General features: G+C 38.5%; 2 protein-coding genes across 4 annotated transcripts in view; one reads left to right on the top strand and one right to left on the bottom strand.

Moving 5' to 3' along the window:
• LCP1 (lymphocyte cytosolic protein 1) overlaps positions 1–874 on the bottom strand; it is an 81,507-nt gene extending 80,633 nt beyond the window's left edge. Inside the window, exon 1 of one of the 3 annotated variants that reach the window (XM_045977992.1) lies at positions 813–874. The gene's annotated coding sequence lies outside the window, so the exon portion shown is untranslated. The remainder of the gene's footprint in view (positions 1–812) is intronic. The other 2 variants (XM_045977994.1, XM_045977996.1) reach the window with 2 other exon arrangements.
• Positions 875–2,024: 1,150 nt separating this feature from the next.
• The window catches only part of LRRC63 (leucine rich repeat containing 63), a 45,525-nt gene continuing 20,695 nt past the window's right edge, over positions 2,025–26,854 (top strand). Inside the window, 5 exon segments of the mRNA XM_046028195.1 lie at positions 2,025–2,070; positions 2,073–2,198; positions 16,939–17,610; positions 18,121–18,189; positions 21,331–21,491. Of these exon segments, the coding sequence (XP_045884151.1) occupies positions 2,025–2,070; positions 2,073–2,198; positions 16,939–17,610; positions 18,121–18,189; positions 21,331–21,491 (1,074 nt within the window).

Raw genomic sequence — 26,854 nt, 5'->3', positions numbered from 1 at the left:
TCAGTAATCCTACAAGGAAAAAGAAACGACGTGCTAATAATACTCTAAAGAAAAAAAAGCTGCTATTTCCCAGAGTCTGATGAATTACTTTTTTACTTTTCCACTTTTTTTCATTAACTGCTTTAAAATATATGCTTGCTCCTAAGAAGAAAAAAAAGAAGACTTGGTTAGGGAGTAAATCTTAAAAGATCCCCAAAGCTAGGCAGATTTATGCAGAAGTCTCTCATCTTCCACACCTGTTCCTAAAGTTCCTACGCTTGCACTTAAGGGGGAAAAAATGAGACTGGGAGGAAGCTCCATCTGCTTTAGTTTCTGAGCTGGGATTTACACACCTACCTGATGAGTTCTCTCTCACACTCGTTCTCCCTCAAATCTTCAGAGACACATGCACACACATGCAAACACAGACGATGTACCGACCACTGTATGTCCAGGTTCATCAACACCGTGACAGAGGAGACAAGCCATACTATGATTATCAAATCACGGTTAATAGTGAGAAACAGGCTTCTTTTAAAACCCGTTTGGACCCTTCATGTCCCTATTGCTACTCAGTTTCTCTTCATCCAGGAACTTGAAAGCATCAGAAAGAGAAAACAATTTGCATGAAAGGAAGAGAAAGAAAACGAGCGTTCGCTTTTCGGAGGGGTACTACAAAATCATCAACGGGACCCGGCTGCGCCCAAGGCCAGCATTAAAGACGGCTAGCCCAGCCCCTAGATACGTCGTGTAATCCAGAAGAGTAAGTAAGAGTGGTCATTGTCATTAAGAATGAAAATAGTAATAACGATTGTCACCACGGGGTTCCGTACAGCAGGTGCACACGGAGCTGACTTCTCCTCCAGCCCCCACCGCGCGCAGCCTCCCGGCAGCCGGACGCCGCGGCCGAGAAAGGCCAGTGAGTTCCGCGCGCGCAGAGCAGAGCCGAGGGGCGGGACCGGCTCCCTGAGGCTCCTCGGGCACGCGCCCCGCCCCGCCCCGCCCGGCCCCGCCCTCCTCTCCAGCGCCTGCGAGTCTGGCGGCCAGGGCGGCATTATCGCTTCCGGTTGCTAGGGCCAGTCGCCGTGGCCTCTGTCCGCTTTGCCAGGGGACGAGGGTAACCTAGGTGCTTCCCGCGGGAAGACCCACCACCTCCCTTGACCATTACCTTGCTGCCTAAATTCCGAGGCAAAGAGGAAAGAGGAAAAGCCAGTTATTTCGAGAAGCAGCTGATTGCCTTAAAGGGTGGTAGAGGAGTCCAACCCGTATTCTCCGATAATATGGAAGGAAAAATACCAGCATCAAGTGGACATACTAACAGGGATAATACCTTGAGCCCTTGTGTGCAAAGTTATCTATTAGGGATAAAACGGCCCATTATGCAGCTCCAAAGCATTCCCTTCTGGACTGTCAACGGAAGAGTGATGGGTCAGGCACTTTGATGCTGCCCTGAAAACTAAGGTCGTGTTTTGGGGGTCCATCTTCTGGCATCATTTCTAAATAGTACTAATTGGAACAGAGATCCTGGAAAATCTAATTAGATTGAAGATCATCTTATTTTTTGATTAAATAGTATAACCCAACTAGTAGTGGTTGCAGTTCATAACAAGTCATTATTACAGAAAGAAAACAACTTACTTGTGAATAGTTAGGTATTCTAGATCTTAAGAGGCTGTCATGGAGGGACTTCCTTATCTTTTTGACTAAATCTTTTTTCGAATATATGAAGTGATAACATTTTGAAGGTAGAGGGGAAAAATGAGTATTGTTTCTACTGCTCGGAAAATCAGTATTTACTAGATGATATAATACTGGCAGACTGAATATTTTTGCTAACATGGGAAATTTTAGAATGATCCTGATTGGTAATAGTATATGTATGTTAAGATTCTGTGTGAATTGTAAACCTAAATTTTATCTAGATTCTTTCTAGGAGTTTTAAAGAATTTTCTTTCTTATCCTCTCTTTTATAGGAATTCTGCTTGGACTCAGCACAATATTAGCACAGAATGATTTTCACTAAGATGTAATCTAGACTCTAATGAATGATTTTTCAGCAACAGTTCAAGCATAATCAAAACGTTTGCAATTCTCAGTTAATAGCTGTGAAAAACAGTGCTTATTGTTCATTAAAATGCAAGAGCACCCACAACTACTTCGAAGACCTTTACCTCCAAAATTCCCTAAGCTGCCTTTAAGTAAGAAGAAAGTCCATACAGGTATGTGTATTAGTCAGACGTGTTATTAAGTTTATTTAGTTTTCATAGAAATTCCTCAACCTGCACAGTTCAGAATCACAATTGTAAAACAGACACCCACTAACAACCAGTAACTTACAAATGTTTGTTGTGAGATGATAACATCCAATTTAATTCTACAATTACAGTTGATCCTCATTGTTCGTGGATTCTGTAGGTGCAAATTTACTTAACTGCTAAAATTACTGACCCCCAAAGCAGTACCCTGTGCTGTACTTCGTCTTTTTGTAATTTTATTTATTTGTCAGAGAGAGAAAGAGGGAGAGAGAGCACAAGCAAGGAGAGCAGGAGGGAGAAGCAGGCTCCCTGCTGAGCAAGGAGCCAGATGGGGGACTTGATCCCACAACCCTGAGATCATGACCTGAGCCAAAGGCAGGTGCCCAGCCGAGCCACCCAGGTGCCCCTATACTTTGTCTTTTTAACTCAATGATATGCATAATACTTCAGAGCCGTAGAGAGAGCTCTTTCTCCTTTAATAATAGATGAACTGTATGCAGGAGAGCGGTATATAGAGCGACTCGGTCCTTATGACCAGGATGGTGAAAACACACTCTCCCAGTGGACATCCAACAAGGGATAGGCTCTGCCTTATTATTTCAGCTCTCATACTGTAAACAACAGCCCCTAGCTCAGTCTGTTTTCAGTCTTTTCTCAGTGCCACGTTTTTAAAATTTTTGTGCTTTTTGTTGGTGATTTTGCTGTCTAAAAGAGCCCCCTGGGGCATAGTGCTGTCTTGTGTTCCTAAGCACGAAGAAGGCAGTCCTGTTCCTTATGGACAAAAAACATGTATGTTGGCTAAGCTTCCTTTAGGCATGAGTTGCAGTGTTGTTGGCTGTCTGTTCAATATTAATGAATCAACAATATATATTAAAGTGTCTTTAGGGGTGCCTGGGTGGCTCAGTGGTTAAGCATCTGCCTTCGGCTCAGGTCACGATCCTGGGTTCCTGGGATCAAGCCCCACATCAAGCTCCCTGCTCAGCGATAGACCTGCTTCTTCCTCTCCCACTCCCCTGCTTGTATTCCCTCTCTTGCTCTCTCTCTCTCTCTGTGTCAAAAAAAAAAATAAAATAAAATCTTTAAAGTGTCTTTAAATAGAAACACGTATAAAAGAAGATTGTGTATTGATTGGTTGCTGATACTGTTGAGAGCAGAGACCTAGAAGAAACTAACCCTGGATTTTTCCTAGAAGCAACGGCTCAGTGTTGGATAACTCAGTGTTCACTGAGATTTTTATAGAACAGAACAGTCAGAAATAACAAGAATTGACCGTACTTTTGCGCACAGTGCTAGGAATTGAGGGTGTAATAGTGAGCGAAAGACACCCTGTCCATCCTTTTCATTGATTACCCTCTGGTTGCATCAAATAATCCTATAAGTAAATGTAAAATTACCTGTGTTAAGTGCTATGAGGTGAAGATGAGCCACTTGAATAACTATCACTTCATATAATATATCTGTAATCCTGTATTTCCATGTGCGGTATATTGACTCCTTACTTATAGCAATGATAAAAGCGTATTTCCACTTCTTTCCCCTGATTTTCGTTGATTGTGTTCATTATTATTTTATAACATATTTCCTTACTTTAGTGTCAACATTTATACTGTTAAAATAGGTCTACTCCATAACTTGATTTACAATGTTAAGTTACTACCTTTGAATCAGGCTATTAAAGATGTATAAATCAACATGCCTGTACTACCTCCAATCTCCTATCCCACTGTCCGTTTCAACTTTCATTATGTTCTTTCTACATTTCTTTAGGTGTTCTACATTTCTACATTTACAACCTGTTCTATAAAAACCATACCCACACATTTATGTGGATTTACTGCTCACCACCAGTTCTTTTGTTGTAGTTTTTTCATTCATCTTTTAGTTGAAGTTTATCTGCTTAGTACAGGACTTACTAATTCTTTTTGGGGGGTGGGGGGGGCATCTCCTGCTTTTTTTTTCTTTCCATTTTATTTATTTTTTCAGCGTAACAGTATTCATTCTTTTTGCACAACACCCAGTGCTCCATGCAAAACGTGCCCTCCCCATTACCCACCACCTGTTCCCCCAACCTCCCAGCCCTGACCCTTCAAAACCCTCAGGTTGTTTTTCAGAGTCCATAGTCTCTTATGGTTCGCCTCCCCTTCCAAATTTTTTTTTTTTAATAAACATATAATGTATTTTTATCCCCAGGGGTACAGGTCTGTGAATCGCCAGGTTTACACATTTCACAGCACTCACGATAGCACTTACCCTCCCCAATGTCCATAGCCCCCTCCCTCTCTCCCAATCCCACCTCCCCCCAGCAACCCCCAGTTTGTTTTGTGAGATTAAGAGTCATTTATGGTTTGTCTCCCTCCCAATCCCATCTTGTTTCATTTATTCTTCTCCTATCCCCCTACACCCCCATGTTGCTTCTCCATGTCCTCATATCAGGGAGATCATATGATAGTTGTCTTTCTCCGATTGACTTATTTCACTAAGCATGATACGCTCTAGTTCCATCCACGTCGTCTCAAATGGCATGATTTCATTTCTTTTGATGGCTGCATAGTATTCCATTGTGTATATATACCACATCTTCTTTATCCATTCATCTGTTGATGGACATCTAGGTTCTTTCCATAGTTTGGCTATTGTAGACATTGCTGCTATAAACATTCGGGTACACGTGCCCCTTCGGATCACTATGTTTGTATCTTTAGGGTAAATACCCAGTAGTGCAATTGCTGGGTCATAGGGTAGTTCTATTTTCAACATTTTGAGGAACCTCCATGCTGTTTTCCAGAGTGGTTGCACCAGCTTGCATTCCCACCAACAGTGGAGGAGGGTTCCCCTTTCTCCGCATCCTCGCCAGCATCTGTCATTTCCTGACTTGTTAATTTTAGCCATTCTGACTGGTGTGAGGTGATATCTCATTGTGGTTTTGATTTGTATTTCCCTGATGCCGAGTGACGTGGAGCACCTTTTCATGTGTCTGTTGGCCATCTGGATGTCTTCTTTGCAGAAATGTCTGTTCATGTCCTCTGACCATTTCTTGATTGGATTGTTTGTTCTTTGGGTGTTGAGTTTGCTAAGTTCCTTATAGATTTTGGATACTAGCCCTTTATCTGATATGTCGTTTGCAAATATCTTCTCCCATTCTGTCAGTTGTCTTTTGGTTTTGTTAACTGTTTCCTTTGCTGTGCAAAAGCTATTGATCTTGATGAAATCCCAATAGTTCATTTTTGCCCTTGCTTCCCTTGCCTTTGCTGTTGTTCCTAGGAAGATGTTGCTGTGGCTGAGGTCGAAGAGGTTGCTGCCTGCATTCTCCTCAAGGATTTTGATGGATTCCTTTCTCACATTGAGGTCCTTCATCCGTTTGGAGTCTATTTTCGTGTGTGGTGTAAGGAAGTGGTCCAATTTCATTTTTCTGCATGTGGCTGTCCAATTTTCCCAGCACCATTTATTGAAGAGGCTGTCTTTTTTCCATTGGACATTCTTTCCTGCTTTGTCGAAGATTAGTTGACCATAGAGTTGAGGGTCGATTTCTGGGCTCTCTATTCTGTTCCACTGATCTATGTGTCTGTTTTTGTGCCAGTACCATGCTGTCTTGATGATGACAGCTTTGTAATAGAGCTTGAAGTCCGGAATTGTGATGCCACCAACTTTGGCTTTCTTTTTCAATATTCCTTTGGCTATTCGAGGTCTTTTCTGGTTCCATATAAATTTGAGGATTATTTGTTCCATTTCTTTGAAAAAAATGAATGGTATTTTGATAGGGATTGCATTAAATGTGTAGATTGCTTTAGGTAGCATAGACATTTTCACAATATTTATTCTTCCAATCCAGGAACATGGAACATTTTTCCATTTTTTTGTGTCTTCCTCAATTTCTTTCATGAGTACTTTATAATTTTCTATGTATAGATTCTTAGTCTCTTTAGTTAGGTTTATTCCTAGGTATCTTATAGTTTTGGGTACAATTGTAAATGGGATTGACTCCTTAATTTCTCTTTCTTCAGTCTTGTTGTTGGTGTACAGAAATGCAACTGATTTCTGTGCATTGATTTTATATCCTGACACTTGACTGAATTCCTGTACAAGTTCTAGCAGTTTTGGAGTGGAGTCTTTTGGGTTTTCCACATATAGTATCATATCATCTGCAAAGAGTGATACTTTGACTTATTCTTTGCCAATTTGGATGCCTTTAATTTCTTTTTGTTGTCTGATTGCTGAGGCTAGGACTTCTAGTACTATGTTGAATAGCAGTGGTGATAATGGACATCCCTGCCGTGTTCCTGACCTTAGTGGAAAAGCTTTCAGTTTTTCTCCATTGAGAATGATATTTGCGGTGGGCTTTTCATAGATGGCTTTGATAATATTGAGGTATGTGCCCTCTATCCCTACACTTTGAAGAGTTTTGATCAGGAAGGGATGCTGTACTTTGTCAAATGCTTTTTCAGCATCTATTGAGAGTATCATATGTTCTTGTTCTTTCTTTTATTAATGTGTTCTATCACATTGATTGATTTGCGGATGTTGAACCAACCCTGCAGCGCTGGAATAAATCCCACTTGATCGTGGTGAATAATCCTTTTAATGTACTGTTGAATCCTATTGGCTAGTATTTTGGTGAGAATTTTTGCGTCTGTGTTCATCAAGGATTTTTTGGTGGGATCCTTGTCTGGTTTTGGGACCAAGGTGATGCTGGCCTCATAAAATGAGTTTGGAAGTTTTCCTTCCGTTTCTATTTTTTGGAACAGTTTCAGGAGAATAGGAATGAGTTCTTCTTTAAATGTTTGGTAGAATTCCCCTGGGAAGCCGTCTGGCCCTCGGCTTTTGTTTGTTTGGAGATTTTGGATGACTGTTTCAATCTCCTTACTGGTTATGGGCCTGTTCAGGTTTTCTATTTCTTCCTGGTTCAGTTGTGGTAGTTTATATGTCTCTAGGAATGCATCCATTTCTTCCAGATTGTCCAATTTGTTGGCGTAAAGTTGCTCATAGTATGTTCTTATAATTGTCTGTATTTCTTTGGTGTTAGTTGTGATCTCTCCTCTTTCATTCATGATTTTATTGATTTGGGTCCTTTCTCTTTTCTTTTTGATGAGTCTGGCCAGGGGTTTATCAATCTTATTGATTCTTTCAAAGAACCAGCTCCTAGTTTCATTGATTTTTTCTATTGTTTTTTTGGTTTCTATTTCATTGATTTCTGCTCTGATCTTTACGATTTCTCTTCTCCTGCTGGGTTAAGGTTTTCTTTCTTGTTCTTTCTCCAGCTCCTTTACGTGTAGGGTTAGGTTGTGTACTTGAGACCTTTCTTGTTTCTTGAGAAAGGCTTGTACCACTATATATTTTCCTCTCAGGACTGCCTTTGCTGTGTCCCACAGATTTTGAACTGTTGTGTTTTCATTATCATTTGTTTCCATGAATTTTTTCAGTTCTTCTTTAATTTCCTGGTTGACCCATTCATTCTTTAGAAGGATGCTGTTTAGTCTCCATGTATTTGGGTTCTTTCCAGCTTTCCTCCTGTGATTGAGTTCTAGCTTCAGAGCATTGTGGTCTGAAAATATGCAGGGAATGATCCCAATCTTTTGATACCGGTTGAGACCTGATTTGTGACCCAGGATGTGATCTATTCTGGAGAAGGTTCCATGTGCACTAGAGAAGAATGTGTATTCTGTTGCTTTGGGATGAAATGTTCTGAATATATCTGTGATGTCCATCTGGTCCAGTGTGTCATTTAAGGCCTTTATTTCCTTGTTGATCTTTTGCTTGGATGATCTGTCCATTTCAGTGAGGGGAGTGTTCAAGTCCCCTACTATTATTGTATTATTATTGATGTGTTTCTTGGATTTTGTTATTAATTGGTTGATATAGTTGGCTGCTCCCACGTTAGGGGCATAGATATTTAAAATTGTTAGATCTTCTTGTTGGACAGACCCTTTGAGTAGGATATAGTGTCCTTCCTCATCTCTTATTATAGTCTTTGGCTTAAAATCTAATTGATCTGATATAAGGATTGCCACCCCAGCTTTCTTCTGATGCCCATTAGCATGGTAAATTGTTTTCCACCCCCTCACTTTAAATCTGGAGGTGTCTTCGCGTCTAAAATGAGTTTCTTGTAGGCAACATACTGATGGGTTTTGTTTTTTTATCCATTCTGATACCCTGTGTCTTTTGATTGGGGCATTTAGCCCATTAACATTCAGGGTAACTATTGAGAGATATGAATTTAGTGCCATTATTAGCCTATAAGGTGACTGTTACTGTATATTGTCTCTGTACCTTTCTGATCTACTACTTTTAGGCTCTCTCTTTGCTTAGAGGACCCCTTTCAATATTTCCTGTAGAGCTGGTTTGGTGTTTGCAAATTCTTTCAGTTTTTGTTTGTCCTGGAAGCTTTTGATCTCTCCTTCTATTTTCAATGATAGCCTAGCTGGATAAAGTATTCTTGGCTGCATGTTTTTCTCGTTTAGTGCTCTGAATATATCATGCCAGCTCTTTCTGGCCTGCCAGGTCTCTGTGGATAAGTCTGCCGCCAATCTAATATTTTTACCATTGTATGTTACAGACTTCTTTTCTTGGGCTGCTTTCAGGATTTTCTCTTTGTCACTAAGACTTGTAAATTTTACTATTAGGTGACGGGGTGTGGACCTATTCTTGTTGACTTTGAGGGGGGTTCTCTGCATCTCCTGGATTTTGATGCTTGTTCCCTTTGCCATATTAGGGAAATTCTCTCCAATGATTCTCTCCAATAGACCTTCTGCTCCCCTCTCTGTTTCTTCTTCTTCTGGAATCCCAATTATTCTAATGTTGTTTCGTCTTATGGTGTCACTTATCTCTCAAATTCTCCCCTCGTCGTCCAATAGCTGTTTGTCCCTCTTTTGCTCGGCTTCTTTATTCTCTGTCATTTGGTCTTCTATATCACTAATTCTTTCTTCTGCCTCATTTATCCTAGCAGTGAGAGCCTCCATTTTTGATTGCACCTCATTAATAGCTTTTTTTATTTCAACTTGGTTAGATTTTAGTTCTTTAATTTCTCCAGAAAGGGCTTTAATATCTCCAGAGAGGGTTTCTCTAATATCTTCCATGCCTTTTTCGAGCCCGGCTAGAACCTTCAGAATCGTCATTCTGAACTCTTGATCTGACATATTACCAATGTCTGTGTTGATTAGTTCCCTAGCCTTCGGTACTGTCTCTTGTTCTTTTGTTTGTGGTGATTTTTTCCACCTTGTCATTTTGTCCAGATAAGAGGATATGAAGGAGCAAATAAACTACTAAAAGGGTGGCAAAGACCCCAGAAAAATGCGCTGTAACCAAATCAGAAGAGACCCCTAATTGTGGGGGGGAGAAAGGGGATAAAAACAGATTCTGAAAAAAAAAAAAAAAAGGAAAAAAAAGAAAAAATTTAAAAAATAAAACAAATAAAAAAAATATAAAAAAGAAAGAAAAAATATATATATTTAGATGAACTAGTCAAAAAACGTTAAAAAAGAAAAGGGTAAAAGTTTTAAAAAATTTAGCAGAAGAAGAAAAAAGAAAAAAGAAAAAAAAATTGAAAAAAGAAAAAAAAATTGAAGTAGCCGCAAGACTAAAGAATCATGGGGAGAAAGCCATGAGTTCCGTGCTTTGCTTTCTCCTCCTCTGGAATTGCTCTGCTGTCTTAGAAATTGAACCTGCTTTCTCCTTGATAGATGAACTTCGTCCTGGCTGGATATTTTTTGATCTTCTGGGGGAGGGGCCTGTTGTAGTGACTCTCAAGTGTCTTTGCCCGAGGCGGGATTGCACAGCCCTTACCGGGGGCCGGACTAAGTAATCGGCTCGGGTTCACTTTTGGGAGCTTCTGTTCCCTGAACGCTTTCCGTAGAGTTCCAGAGGACGGGAATGAAAATGGCGGCCTCCCAGTCTCCGGCCCGGAGGAGCCGAGAGCCTGGGGCCCCACTCCTCAGTGCGCCCCCAGAGGACAGCACCCAATCACTCCCGTATCCCCAGCCTCTAGCCACGCTCCGAGCTCACCCAGCCCACGACCAGTTCAAGGTAACCCCGAGCTAAGAGTTCAGTCCTCGGCTCTGTCTCTGCAGCCGGCTTCTCCGTTCTAATACCTGCGAGCTCTCCGACACTCTGACACCCCCGATCCTTCTGTGACCCTGCGGGGCCTGGGGCCACGCTGACCCCGCGTGGGCTTCACCCTGATTTAGCCTCTGGAGCAATGTCCCTCAGTGGAACAGACTTTTAAAAGTCCTGATTTTGTGCTCCGTTGCTCCGCCGCTTGCCGGGAGCCGGCCCCTCCCCCCGTGGTCTATCTTCCCGTCGTTTTAGATTCACTTCTCCACCAGTCCTACCTTTCAGAAAGTGGTTGATTTTCTGTTTCTAGAGTTGCTGTTCTTCTTCTCTTCGCTCTCCCGTTGGATTTGTAGGTGTTTGCAATGTTTAGATAAGCTATCGAGCTGATCTCCTGCTACCTGATGTAGTCTCAGGCTGCTACTTCTCCACCATCTTGACTCCTCCTCCGCATCTCCTGCTTTTTGGCAACTCAGAGGTTCTATGACCTTGGCTGTTACTAATCCCATGTTTCTGAAGGCTTTTGGTAGAGTACTTTGCATGTAATAGGTGTTTAAAGTATTTGTTGAATGAATTCATTAATACTTAAAATGACTCAAGTACAGTTTATAAAAATGAATATTCAAACACATTTGAAATAAAACCCTGAAATAAATACCTATAATTTGCAAATGATTCTAGATACTGTAGGGAATTAATAACCTGAATGATCTGGTGCAAGTCTTTTAGGACATTTTAAGACCTTTAATCAAGTTCTAAAGACGAGTTACACATAAAATCAGAACCTTAAATAACAGTATAAGGCAGCATAAAATTTATGCCCAATTAATGGTACAGATAGTACTACATAGTTATGAGAGAGCACTGGGGCAGGAATGGGGCTTGAACTAAGACTTGAGGAATTAGTAGAAGTGGAATGAAATATGTTTTATAGAGGAGACCTGTATAGTTTCTGATGGCAGAGGAGTCTTCTAGAAAAGTAGAAATTTAATATATTAGGGAAAAAAAGAGAAATCATGGGGAAATGTATCAAAAACTTGGGAAGTACAGAATTGAAAAGACAGATAGCATCTTTACTGGGAGATTTCGCTAAGCATCTCTTCCCTCCTCAAGTCAGAGTACCTTCCTTTATGCTCACATAGTATTCTACCATTACCCCACCAAGGACTTATTCTCTGGTGTAATTGTTTTGGTTTTGTTTGTTTGTTTGGTTGGTTGGTTGTTGGTTGGTTTGGTTTGGTTTGTTGTTGTTGTTTAGATTTTATTTATTTATTTGAGAGAGAGCGTACACACGCAGTGGGGGAGGGGCAGAGGAAGAGGGAGAAACAGACTCCCCATTGAGCAGGGAACCAGATGTGGGACTTGATCCCAGGACTCTGGGATCATGACCTGAGCCAAAGGCAGATGCTTAACCTGCCGAGCCATTCGGGTGCCCCCTCTAGTGTAACTGTTTACCTGCCTAGTTTCTATACTAATTTGTGAGATGTTTGCTGGTAGTAAGGTCTGTGCTAGGTGGTTGTACCCTCAGCACTGTGTACAGCTGGCACATGGCATGTGTTAAATGTTTATGGAATGAATGAAAATGGTTAAGTGTGGGCTATATTAATCAAGAAAAATGGATTGAATAAGGCTTAATGTAGACTTTGAAAGAAGAAAATGATTTCAGTTGGTTCATAAGAGAAGGTATTCCACACGGTGCGATCAACCTAAGAAATGAAATTATACATGAGTAGGGCAGGCTTTGTGGTTGTCAGTAATAATTAGAGTATCCAGAGGTTTCCACTGGAAGTTAATGAGTCATTACCCAGCAAGGTTAGGTGAAGTGGATCCAATTCACATAGGTTTTATTCACCAAACTAAGGAATCTGAGTCATCACTGATAAGATTCAGATTATTTGATGGAAATGTTATCAGGCTATGTCAGAAAATCAAGGTTGAAGTTAAATTGATGTCAACTATGATGATGGCAGTGAAAATTAGAAGGGAAAATCTGGGTTTTTAAAAAATATCACTTAACTGCAAGAGAAGAAGTTTAAAATGCAAGAGCCTGTGTGAAGGCACTTCATAAACTTTAAAATCATTGTGTAGTTGTGAGACATTACATTACTTGTAATACTTCTTACTTGGCCTGCAATTGTTTACTGACTTGCAGCAACTTGGAAAGTGCAAAAGGCCCTAGAGTGGGAATCCAAGGATCTGAATGCTGGTCTTAATTCCAACACTGATATGATGCATGGCTTTGGGAAGTCATTCGGTGGATGAGTCTTATCTTTCTATTCTGAAACAGCAGAACTTAATTAGGTCAATGATTTTTCAATTCTTTTCTCCACTGTAAAACAAATGAAGATGGGACACAAATCCATCAGAACAATAGCTCACTTCCTCATTGATTCTCATGATAGAAAAGGAAAGGGGAGTGGAGTGGGGAGGAAAAAAAGTAGAGAATTAGAAGCTTTGAGCTGACATATGTAATTTGAGTATAGCCTGGAGTGATTCATTGGATATGTTATATGTGAGGACTGAGGAATTGGAAATATGTGGACTGAAAAATAACCCCATAAAAAGATATCAACATCCTAATATCTACAGTTATATTGTATGGGGGGAAAAAGTTATATGGGGTTACAGATAGGATCAAGTTAAGGATCATGTGATGAAAGATTATTTTAGATTATCTGGGTGGGCCCAAAATGCAATAGCATGTATCCTTATAAGAGAGAGGCAGAGGGAGATTACGCACACGAAGGAGAAGATGATATGAAGATGGAGCAAAGAGAGATTTGAAGATGCTGGCCTTGAGGATAAGCATGATGTGGCCACAAGCCACAGAGTGCTAGCAGCCACCAGAAGCTGGAAGAGGCAGGGAATGGATTCTCCATAAGAGAATCCAGAGAGAACATGGCCATGCTGACACCTGGATTTTTGGCTCAGTGATATAATTTTGGCTTCTGGCCTCCAGAAGTGTGAGAGAGTCGGTTTCTATTGCTTTAAGCCACCAAGTTTGTGGTAATTTGTTACAGAAGCTAGAGGAAGCTAATTACAAGAGGAATCCAAGAATCCAGGATTCCAGTGTGTGTGTGGTGTGTGTGTATGCATATGTGTGTGACGAGATAACAGATGTACCTCTATGAGATAAAGAAGAACAGAAACTGTTGATGAGTAGACATGAGACGTTTGAGGTGCTTAGGGCTTCCAGACCCAGACTTAGAATTACTGTATGTGGAAAATTAGTTAAAGTCAGTTGACGGATAATGATAGAACTTTTGGGAATACTAAATGGTAATTTGAGAAAGAAAGATTTGTCTAGAGAAAGATGAAGAGCCATGTGGCATTAATGGAGAAATGATGGTGTCCTCATGAGAGCCAAGGAAAGAGTGAATTTCATGGAGAAGAGAGTAGATTAAAGTATCAAATGCTAAAAAGATGTCGAATAGTAATAATGTGTATCCATTAAGTTTAGCAACCAGACATCAATAACTTTGTGATAACAGCTTTGGTAGTAGAGGTGGGAAGTTCCAGGTCATAATGGTTTGAAAAGTAAATGGGAGAACACTTTGAAAGGACAGTGAAAGAAACTTTTATTATAAATTAAATATCCTTTCTAAATGCAGCACATCAAACTTAGGTGGTCTTGTTTTTTTGCGTATCAAGATAGCAGAAATTTAAAGTACTAGTACCAATCAATAAAGTATGTATCAACTAAAAATAAAAGAAAGTAGATTCAGATGAATTATCAGTGTATATCACAAACTTCAGGGAAATCACTTAAAATTTTTTTAAAAGAAGTACAATTGATATGCTAAGAGAGAAACTGAGAAACTGAATCATAAAATGCTCAGTTGAAACCAGAAAAAGAAGAAAAAGAAGGGAATATTAAAAAAAGAAGCAGCAGCAGCAAAACAATAGTAATGAACAGAAAACTCTATAAATGGGGCAGATATTAAGCCAATAATGTCCATAACTCATTACAAATGAATGGTTTAAGTATACCAATTGAAAGACAAACTATTATAGCAGATAAACAAGACCCAACTCTATGTTGTCTTAAGAAACTTACTTTAGTATAGAAACACAGATAGGTTAAAAGTAAAGGTGCAAAGAAAGACATACTTTACTAACACTAATTTTAAAAATGCTGAAAAAGCCGTATTAATTTCAGATATAGCACATTCAGAACAATAAAAATTATTTGGGATAAATAGATAAACTGTTCTAAATAACTATACTTAATTATAAAAGGGTCAACTCTTTAAGAAAACCTAATAATCTTTGACAGGTGTCCAAAAGAGGGAGTTAAAATATCCGAGGCAAAAACTGCTAGAATTGTTAGGAGAAATAAATAACTCCATAATTATAGTATAAGAGTTCCACACCCCTTATCAGTAATTAATCGATTTGCAGGTGGAAAATTAGTAAGGATATAGTTGAACCGAATAATACCAACAATCAATAGGATCCAATTGTCTTCATCTAACAACAGCAGAAAACATCTTCCCAAACTCCTGTAAGACACTCATCAAGCTAGACCACATTCTGGGCCATAAAACACACTTTCAGAAGAACAGATATTGTACAATATTTGCTCTCAGAACACAATAGAGTTAAACTAAAAATCAAAAACCGAAAGATATGTGAAAGTCCCAAAATATTTGGAGATTAAACAACACACTTAGGTGGGACATGGGTCAAAGAAGTCACAGAGATATTTTAAATTTGTTTGAACTAAATGAAAATAAAAATACAACCTATCAAAATGTGTGGTACACAGCAAAAGTAGGGCTTAGAGGGTATGTAGAGCCTTGAATGCATATATTAGGCAAAGAAGATTAATCTAAAACAAATACTCTAAGCTTTTACCTTGGGAAACTAGAAAAGGAGAAGACTAGGTACCCTAGTCAATCATTCAGAAGGGAATCTTGATGAACTCTAGAAACAGAATGCCAATGATGATGGATGCCTTCACGGGCACATTTCCATGAATGATATGAATTCATTAAAAGATGAATAACTATCATACCACCCTCAACATGAATTTTCAGAAGTATCCAAAAGGCAAAACAATAACACAATAAAAAAATATATCAGTGGTTGCCAGAAGTTTGTCCAAGGAGAGAAGTGTTGAACAGGTGAAGCACAGGAGAATTTTAAGGTCACGCAATTATTTTTTAGGGTATTGTAATAGTGAATGCATGACATGACGCATTTGTCAAAATCCATGGAACTGAACAACACAGAGAATGAACCCTAATGTAAACTATGGACTCTAATTAATTGTATGTCAACATTCGTCCATCAATTGTAATAAATGTACTACACTAATGCAAGATGTTAATAATAGATAAAACTGTGTGCAAGGGAGGGGAATGTATGGGAACTGTCTTCTTGCTCAAGTTTTTTTTTTTAAATCTAAAACTGTTCTAAAAATAAAGTCCATTAATTTAATTAAAAGTTAGATTAAATAAAGTGAAACAACAGAGAGAAGAAAAGACATCAAACTGAGTGTAAATCAGTTTGCCATTGAAGGGAAGGATAACTATGGTGAGATGGTGGCAGAGTTCTGGAGTTTGTTGAGGATTTTGCTTGTGTTACCATGTTTGTTTTAATATGGGAGAGAGGGGGAAAAAGGTGAAGATAGTGGTATAACCATTTTATTGAATGAGCTAGTTTTTATTAGTTTTATATAAGGAGGAAGGAAATATTCTTCTCCTCCTCCTACTGCCCTTCATACTCACATGGCACTGATCTCTCTTCCTAGGGTTTTCTCATCACTGTCCTCTATGAGCCTGGATTCATTTTCAGATATTAAACAAATAGTTCAACTAAATCATTACTTTTAACAAGCATGTACTCAAACCTTACCCCTTCTCCCAGCTCAGACTAGGTCTGCTAATTTGTAGACAAGTCAAAGGAAACAGGGTCATAATAGGTTCTTCCATCTTGCTCTTTCCCACAACTGATAGTTTCTGCTCCTGCATAGGTGGGGTTAGGGGTAGGGAAGAGTTAAGGAATGAAGGTAAGAATCACGCATCAGTCTCAGCACCCCCTGAAATGCCAGGAGTTACAGATCAAGTAGTTTCAAGGATCCTCTTGCCTTGCTCCAACTGGAACACAGCCCTGGAAGGACTAATATTTTTTTTTGCTACTCTGTATTAGTGGGGGGTATGAGTAGGGGAGTGATAAGATGTTATATTCTCCTTGTGGCATATACTCCTCTTTCTCTATAAATGCTTCTCTGAGAAGCTTGAAGAAGTTTCAAATGAGGAAGAGAGAGATAAATAGCAAAACTTCATCCAAATCATTTTTGCCCACCCATACTTTAGTTTTAGTAGTAACTACTCAAAAACAAAACAAAACAAAACAAAACAAAAACACCTCCCTTTATGTCCTATTATTCTATCAATTCTGTTCTTCCAAGGGTTTCTCCCTACGCTTTCTAAACCTAATACAATTTAGTCTTTCCACTTCTCCAGTTGATAACTCAAACTTTACCCCAGTCAGCTAAACAAAAGTTCTGATAGCTGAGCAAACATATACAGAAAATTTTAGAAGGTGAAAGAGGGGTGAGTAAATAAAGAAAAGCTATGAATGCTAACACATTAATAGTTTTGCCCCTGATACCTTGATAAATATAAACTAATTGTGTTTTCTTTTCTTTCTGGTTTAGCCAAGACTGGTAAAAATGAGCCAAAACATGTAACGTTCATTCAAGATGAAACCACTTCAATTGAAAGAAAGAAAACTAGTTTTCCTGATGTTGTTTCAAGAAGTCAACCACAAACCCTTGTCAATATCCAAAATCTCTTTCTTGATCATTATATACAAGAAAGAGTGACTACTATTTCAATACCCAGAAAAACTACTAAGAATGTGTATTGGCACATTCCAGAGACTGCTACTGGTTCCTTATTTTTTCCAACCTGTCATTCAGCTTCAAGTCGTGTTTTTGGGAAAGAAATAAGACAAATGAAAAGGTCAAGGAAATCAAAAGAAAAAGCATCAAAAATAAAAAATATTTATTTTGGTGACATGTTCAAAGACATTGTGATTTTCTCCTCAGAGTTCTCCAGACTTCCAAGTACTACTTCCCCAGCTATTTCTCCCAAACCCAAGGAAGTTCTATCTGCATCTACCTACACTTTTAGGCAAGCTCTGATAGGTGCAAGAGCAACAGTGCCAAGCCCTATAACAAGATCTAGTCCTGTTAAAGGAAGAAGATGGTGGGCTAAACATTTAAAACAAGATACTGCTGTGGTACTAAGTATTACTCATTTTCCAGGTCCCATCTCCATACCAGCACCAGTTTTGCCAAGAAAACCTCGAAGACAGTCTTTGTTAGGTAAATGCATTCTGAACATGGTTTGTGATAATGGGGTCAAGTAGAGCAAGGGAGAGAGATGGCATGAAAGCAAAGAGTGGTTATCCCTTGCGCTTGCAGTTTGGATGATGGGATCACTTTTGGCTTATACATTCAATATATGAGCCAGAATGCAGTAGCAGAAATACTGACTTTGGAGGTCTCCCAAGGTCAAACTGGGTGCTCTACCCTGATGGTGATAGTGGGAACCAGATGAGGAAGTTCAAAGGATCAGAAAAGTCAATATAAAAGAGCAGTGGGAATGAACAATCATTCAGAAGGGAATCTAGATGAACTCTGGAAGCAGAATGCCAATGCTGATGGATACCTTCACGGACACATTTCCATGCATAATACAAATTCATTAAAAGTTGAATAATTATAATAAAATCAAATAAATAAAAATAAAAATAATAAAAAAATAAAATAAAACCCTTAACACAAATTTTCACAGGAATCCAAAAGTTGGTTCATTTTTTTCTTTTTTTCTAGAAACTCAGGTAGCAGAATCTGAAAATGTAGAAAGTACTCTGAAGCAAAGCACACCAAATCTACCTGAAGGTAAATGCTATATCATTCTTTAAAAAACTGCATATAAGTGTATCTTTCTATAAAAATATTCATGACTTTTTGTGTCAGTGTATGTGTGTGTGATTCATATATATGTGTCACCTCATTTTTAGAGCTCAACTCAACTCTTCAGAACATTTACTTAGCAACTATTTTTTTTTTTAATATTGACTTTAAACCAAACTGGACTTATGTTGGGAACATAAAAAGGATCCTTAACCTGGGTGGGGCAGGTAAACATGAAATAATGAAAATTAACTACTTTCCACATGCCAGTCACTGTTCTAAGTGCTTTGGCTTTAGTTGCCCAGCAAGAACAAATGAAAAATAATCTTTAAAGAAAATTATATCATCCTAGACTCACATTATTTCTACAAATAATATCACAAATACAGTGTGTAGTAAGCAATTCATAATTGTGAGGCACACAGAGAGACAAAATGAATGTGAACTAGCAAAAAAGTAAATGGTGAAAACATATCCACAGGAGAGCCAGGTATTAGAATTACCAGATACAGATTTTAAAATAACTTGAAGACTTTTGGTCTATCTGCATTTGAGTAGCTTGTATTGGACAAATCCTCCCATGAAAATCAACTATTAAAGCTGCCCAAAAGATAGAAAAACGCTATTGAAGGTATTGGAAAGTAACCATTGTAGGCCTGACATGAGTGGCTACAATCTTTGAAATAAGGGAAGCCTGTAAGTCAGTTCTCCATTTACCTTGGGTTTTGCCTGAGGTTGTTTGTGGTGTTAGAGTATAGAGCACAAGTAGAAAGGGGGAGTATAACCGAGTTGAGGAGATAGCCATCAGACTTCAGAACTGTCAGTATAGCTGGGACTTGATGCAAAATCTCAGAGAGGAGAGAAGTGAATCCAAATATCTGCATACATGTCTGCTAATTTCTAACCTGTGCATGTGCAGGATAAAGCTCTAAGAAGCACAGCAGAAATTATCAGCTGAGATGCAAAGGAAGTGAACATATATTTTCATAGTGGCATGAAAGACAATTATTGGAATTAAAGCTCTGTCAAAATGTAGGGGCCTTGTAAATACACTGAGTTTTTAGCTGAAGACCCAGAGGACCCATGTGTTAAAAATAAGGATGATGTTTTAGAAAAAGGCACAAAACTAAAGTAGTTTATCCCTAACAAAGCTCAAAACCAAGACTTAATGAATCAAAGTGATACTTTTTGCCTAATCAAAGAAAATTTAACATTTGTTGGAGAGACGTTGCATTAACCTGATCCTTTAAAATTCTCATCCGCAATGTCTAGCGTTAAACTTAAAAGAATCACAAGACATTCTAAAAACAGGATAAAGTGAATCAGTAGAAAGAAACAGATAATAGAAACAGACCCATAGAATCAGATACTGAAGTTTTCAAATGGAGATTTTTAAATAATTGTGACTACTATGTTTAAGAAAATAAAGAATAGGGGCACCTGGGTGATTCAGTTGTTAAGTGTCTGCCTTCAGCTCTGGTCATGATTCCAGGGTCCTGGGATCGAGCCCCACATGGGGCTCTTTGCTCAGCAGGAAGCCTGCTTCTGCTTTTCCCTCTCCCATTCCCCCTGCTTGTGTTCCCTCTCTCACTGTGTCTCTCTCTGTCAAATAAATAAATAAAATCTTTAAAAAAAGAAAAAAGAAATGAAAGAATAAGTTAGAGAATTTTACTAGAGAACTAGAATTTTTGTTTTTAAAACCAAAAGTCAAAATTCTGGAACAGAAAAAAATAATATAACAAATTAATGATTAAACATGGAACATTCCAACTATAGAACTTTCTCTTTTTTCCTAGTTTAATTTACTTATTGTGAAATGATTACCACAAGAAAGTAATATCCATTACCTTACATTTTTCTAGTTATGAGAATTTTTAAGATTTCAAATATACAGGACAGTATTGTTAACTATAGCAACCATAGGACTCTCTGAGCACGTTATCCCTCCCAATAATTCTGTACCATTTTCTGTGACATCGATTAACTTCTCAGTCTCCTCCACATCATAAGCTGAAACAAGTCATGCTGCTACTTCTGATTATTGAGATTGTCCCACTCTGGTGGTTCCTTCTTTGAAAAGTTTCAGAGATCCATCAGGGAATTCGTACTTAATCTCTCCACCTCCATTTCCTTCATTTCTACTCAAAAACCAACGGCTTGGACTTAGTCCATGAGGATAGGTGAGCTGGGAGCAGGCCACAGACTGCTCCTTTCCTTCTTGCTCCACTCTCTCCCAAGACAAGGACTCTATCATATTACACATCTTTCTGCTGCAGTTAACTTTTACACCTATTGATCTGAAATGGGCACACAGGGCCCATTTTATAAATAGAAACTGAACATTGTTTTCTCTGGTGTAAGATGCATTATTTCCTTTTGTTGAAGCAATGGCATAAGAATTGCTGAGATTGTAAAATGTGTTGCTGCAAATAATGCAGCAAGAATGGCTATGAATATAAAATTTATATTACAAAATTTCACAACATTTTCCTGCTGCACTTAGGTGCATACTTGGATAGGACATTTTTGATAGAAAGTGAAGCCCACAAGGGTCGTGATAAAGTAAATTTAGATGATCTCTGTTTGACTAACTTCTGAGTTGTTTGGATTTTTCTTCTTGTATGGGGTCTTCAGACTGAGAGAAGGAAGCTGAATTACATATGCACTTGAAACACGCATCAAGATGGTATTAGGAGAAAAAGCAAGGTTGTTCCTTGGGAGATGACCTCTATCTGACTTAGATTACATGATGTCCTTTATTAGTTTTATGAAGCAAGAAGCTCCTTATGTAAATTAATAAAATTTTAAAAATATATTTTTACATATAACACAAAAAGACTGAGATTGGTGGAATTTAATTTATTGAGATAGAAATCTATAAGCATATGGTTTTCTTTTTGAAAGGCAATTGTACTATCTAATATGTGGAAAACACACACAACAACAACAACAACACCTAGTTTAGCAACAAGGTGAGATTGGGTGGGGGAAGGTTATGAGGAATCTCTTCCAGAGGATTTACACAACTAACCTATTTACGATGATTCACTGTTATCATATCATCAATACTTTTTAAATTCTAAGTGCTGACACCATTGAGTCTCATGTTTTCTTCTGTTTACTTAGGTATTGTTAAATCTAGAAAACAAGAGGAATCACAGGTACATCTCATACGTGGTGGAGGTCTTAAGACTATTAATGCAACACGATATGAAACAATAATAGCCATGACCAAACTTGCCATAGTAAACTGTCAAATATATGGAAGAAATGCACTTAATCTTAAGGTATGCAACTAGATCTTTTTAATTTTAAGGTAAACACTAGATCTTTTTAATGGCAACTTCTTTTTGTATTACCTATTATTTTTACTTTAGGTTTCTTAATTTAGGTTAATTTCCTACATGTTATTGAAGGGATCTTTCCTGTTGCAATAGAGATTCTCTAGGAACACATTCAGATTTATCTCTAAACTGTGTCTTAGTTTGCCTTCATTCCAGTTTCTTAAAATGTTAAGATCCAAAGCAATTATAGTGTTTTTTTCATTATCTGGCATGATAAGAAAAGTAGGATTCAGAATTATCATATTTTAAAGTTATCAGCAATCTTTGGCCCCTGTGCCAAATCTAGCAATAGGCTGACTTTTTGCTGAACATGAACCTGGTATGATGAATAGCAATAATAATAGTTACCATTTATTAAGCACCCACTATGTGCAAAGAAAATGTTACTCTTAAAATAGGTATTATAATCTTCATTGTGCAGATAGAAGCACTGAAGCCCAATGAAAATTGCTTGTGAAAGACTACACAGCAAACAAGTAGTAGAGCTTGGGTTTGAAGGCAGGCCTCTTTGACCTCAAAATCTATGCTTTTTTATTTTAAATTTTGTTTTGAAATAAGTTCAAACTCATAGAAAAATTGCAAAAATGGGAAAAGCTATGAGTTTCTTGGGGGAAATTAGGGATTCAAAAATGCCTCTGCATACTGGGGGATTTAAAAAGCTAGGTACATGGCCAGCACAGGATGCATTCTCAGAAAAGGCCCCAAAAGACTCTAAGCTTTTACCACCTTTTAATGGTCTAGCTAAGCATTGAAAGGGTGCCCCTGAATAGAGCCAATCTGAAAAGACCAGAAGAAATATTATTCTCTCTCCTCCCAGTCCTGTTGTATAGGACTCTTTCAAAACACTAACTGAACATAAGCTAAAGGAACACAGATTTCAAAGACAACATGTGAGAATGTAAAGACAGCAAAAACAATTTAGAAAAATCACTAAACCAACAGCAACAGCTCACAGCAAGCAACAAAAATAAACACTGAGAAGGGGCATAATGTAGTTTTTGGAGTAACCACATTATAATATTCAAAGTATTTAGTTTTCAACAAAAAATATGTAACATGTGGGGCGCCTGGGTGGCTCAGTGGGTTAAAGCCTCTGCCTTCAGCTCGGGTCATGGTCTCAGGGACCTGGGATCGAGCCCCGCGTCGGGCTCTCTGCTCAGCAGGGAGCCTGCTTCCCCCTCTCTCTCTTCTGCCTCTCTGCCTGCTTGTGATCTCTGTCTGTCAAATAAATAAATAAAATGTTAAAAAAAATTTTTAAAAATATGTAACATGTGAAGAAACAATATGGCCTAGTCATTGTAGAAATTAATAGAAGCTGTCTCTGAGGAAGCACAGACATTGGACTTGCTAGAAAAAACCTTTAACTCAACTGTCTTAAATATGCTGAAGTAGCTTTAAAAAAAAAAAAGAAGAGGAAGAACGATGTGTAAGCAGAGATTTATCAAAAAAGAGATAGAAATTATAAAGAGGAGGGGTGCCTGGGTGGCTCAGTCATTAAGCGTCTGCCTTCGGCTCAGATTATGATCCCAGGGTCCTGAGATCAAGCCCCACATCGGGCTCCCTGCTTAGCAGGGAACCTGCTTCTTCCTCTTCATCTGCTGCTCCCCTGGCTCATGCTCTTTCCCCTCACCACCCCACCCTGGCCCCGGCAAATAAATAAATAAAGTCTTAAAAAAAAAGAAATTATAAAGGAGAAACAAAAAGAGCTGAAAAATATAATAACCAAAACATTGGAAGCTTTCAATAGTAGGATTGAGCAGGCAAAAGAAAGAATCACAGAACTGGAAGATAGGTCAATTGAAATCATTCAGTATGAGGAACACAAGAAGAGGATGAAGAAGGAGGAGGAGGAGAAGGGGAAGAACAAAGGGAAGGGAAAGAAGGAAAAGAAGAAGAAAAAAAATGAACAGAGGCTAAGAGACAAGATACCATCAAGTGAACCAAATAGAGGTAATGAAAGTCCTAGAAGAAGAGGACAAAGTCTTTGTCAAAAGAATATTTTTTTGTCAATATCTTGACAAAATTGAATGACATATTCTTTGACAAAGAATATCTTTTTCAAAGAATATTTGAAGAAATAATGGCCAAAACCTTCCCCAACTTGATTAAAACTACAAATCTATAGATCCAAGAAGCTTAACAAATTCTGAGAAGGGTAAACACAAAGAGATTCACAATGAGACACATTATAATCAAATTGTCAAAAACTAGAGAAAAATCTCAAGAACAGCAAGAGAGGAATGATTTGTCATGCATAAGGGATCCTAAAAATTAATAGCCAGTTTGTCATCAGAAACCACAGAAGCCAGAAAGGAATGGGATGACATTTTTAAAGTGGTGAAAGAAAAGCAATTTCTCGGCCAAGAATCCTATATCCAGCAAAACTGTCTTTTTGAAAAACAAATGAGGGGCGCCTGGGTGGCTCAGTGGGTTAAGCCGCTGCCTTCGGCTCAGGTCATGATCTCAGGGTCCTGGGATCGAGTCCCACATCGGGCTCTCTGCTCGGCAGGGAGCCTGCTTCCCTCTCTCTCTCTCTCTCTGTCTGCCTCTCTGCCTACTTGTGATCTCTCTCTCTCGCTGTCAAATAAATAAATAAAATCTTAAAAAAAAAAAAAAAGAAAAGAAAAACAAATGGGAAATTAAGATGTTCTAAGGTAACCAAAAGCTCAGGGAGTTCTTCAGGCTGCAATGAAAAGACATTAGACAGCAACTCAAAACCTTAGAAAGAAATAAAGGAATCTGGTAAAGGTAACTACACAGGTAAATATAAAACTCAGTATTATTCTATTTTTGGTTTGCAACACTTCTTTTTATTCCCTATGTGATTTAAACATAAATACATAAAATAATAATTATAAATGTATGTTAAGGGCACACAATGTATAAAGATGTCACTTTTGACAATATTTTATAAAGTAGGGCAGGGATGGAGTTGTATAGGAACAAAGATTTTACATGCTATTGAAATTAACTTGGTATCAATCCAAACTAGATTGCTAAAAATTAAAGATGCCAGCTGTAATCCCCATGGTAACAACTACTAAGAAATTATCTTTAAAATATATACAAAAGAGAATGAGAAGAAAATCAATATGGCAGATCACAAAATAATTAAACTCTAAAAAGGCAGTAATCAAAGAACAACAATAAAAAATATTTTGGAAAAGGCAAAATTATGAAGACATTAAAAATAAACATTGGTCGCCAGGGATGTTGGAGGAGGGAGGGAAGAATGAGCAGAGGGGTATAGGGGATTTGGGGACTGTAAAATTTTTTTGTGTGGTGCTGTGCTAATGGATACATTATGGATTCATTATACATTTGTCAAAACCCATGGAATATTCAACACAAAGTTTGAACTTTAATGTAAATCATGGACTTGGGTTGATAATGATGTGTGTTAATGTTGGTTCATTGATTATAACAAATACATCATACTGGTGTATGGAATGTTGACGTTGGGGACCAGGGGAATGTGGGTAAAGGGGAATGTGGAGAAGAAAAATCTCAAATCAATAACCTCACTCTACACCTTGAAGAACTTGAACAAAAGAGCAAAGTGAACCTTAAACTAGCAGCAAGAAGGAAGTAAGAAAGATTACAACAGAGATTAATGAAATAGAGATAGAAAGCAGTAGAACTGGGGCACCTGGGTGGCTCAGTGGGTTAAAGCCTCTGCCTTCGGCTCAGGACATGGTCTCAGGGTCCTGGGATCAAGCCCTGCATCTGGGTCTCTGCTCAGCAGGGAGCCTGCTTCCTCCCTCTCTCTCTGCCTGCCTCTCTGCTTGCTTGTGATCTGTCTGTCAAATAAATAAATAAAATCTTGAAAAAAAAAAAAAGAAAAGAAAAGCAGTAGAATCAACAAAACCAAAAGTTAGTTCTTTAGAAGGATCAATGAAATTGACAAATCTTTAGCTAAACTAAGAAAAAAAAAAGAGAGAGAAAGTAAATAACTAAAACCAGAAATGAAAATGAAGACATTACTACTGGCCTTATAGAAATAAAAGAGGTTATAACAGAATATTATAATTGTGTGCCAACAAATTAAATATTTTAGATGAAATGGCAAAATGTTTTAGAAAAGCACAAATTACCAAAACTGACTCAACAACAAATAGAAATCTGAGTAGACCTATAATGAATAAAGAGATTGAATGAATATCAAAAGCCTCCCAGCAAAGAAAAGCCCAGGACCACAAGGCTTCATGGATACATTCTGCAAAACAGTTAAAGAAAAATGAATACCTATACCTCTCAAAATCATCCTAAAAAAAAAATAATAAATGCGGAGGGAATACCTCTAATGGTATTCTGAACCCAGTTCCACCATGGTGGCGGGAGTAGTTCCCCCACACCACCAAGCAATTCTTAGACGCCAGCTGGGTGCTTACAGTTCAACTCAATTTTGCCACTACTTAGAGCTAACACCAGATTCCACAGGTAAACTGCTCAGTCCCTCAAGAATGCCTTCCAACTCACAATGCCAATCATAAGCCCAGGTTGGTACCTGCACCGCTGACCAACTGGCTATAAATTAGAGGTTCCCAAGAACCATTGCTTCAGTTCAATTAATTGGCTGGAGTGGCTCACAAAACTCAGGAATCCCATTTACTTACTAGATAACTGGTTTATTATAAAGGATATTAAAGGAATTAAAGGATAAGAATCAACAGTCAGATGTAGAGATACATAGGACAAAGTATGGAAAAAAGATATTGTAAGGGCCTATTTAGCCAGAGCGACTCCATCTTGGTTAAAAGTCATTTTGTTGTTTGTGCAGTAAAACTTAAACTGACCCAGCACCCCCACCCCAACCTCCCGCCCAGAGAAACTTACTTAGAAGCAAGTCTGGTAAAATATGGTCAGCCAGTTCCTGATAACAGAGCCCAGAATACAAGGATGAGTCAGGCCAGGTGGAGACATCCAATCAGTAAAGCACACATATATCTCCCTAACCACCAAAGAATGTAAACTCCGCCTTTTGGGCGCCAGAGTAATAGGTTAGTTCAAACAGCTACTAAAGGGTACATTGTAGTTCAGGTGGCCACCTGCGTGTGGCCTAACATGACTATGCAATGTTACAGTCTCATTGGCTACCTATGTGTGGCCAGGCTTTTGCTCTATAAAAGTTAGTCTGTGAGGCTGGGAGGGGTTGCTCTCTTCGGAGGCGGCCCTGGCCGGTCAGTCTGACTTCTAATGCTTGGCATTAAATAGAACTTTGCATAACTTTCACCTTGTCTCAGTCTCATGCCTTTGGTTATGGACCCTAACAGATATGGAGATTCCATGCCCTCTCCAGGCACAAC

Source organism: Meles meles, chromosome 14 (assembly GCF_922984935.1).
Source record: "Meles meles chromosome 14, mMelMel3.1 paternal haplotype, whole genome shotgun sequence".
Lineage (NCBI taxonomy): Eukaryota > Metazoa > Chordata > Mammalia > Carnivora > Mustelidae > Meles > Meles meles.
This window is presented reverse-complemented; position numbering and strand designations above follow the sequence as displayed.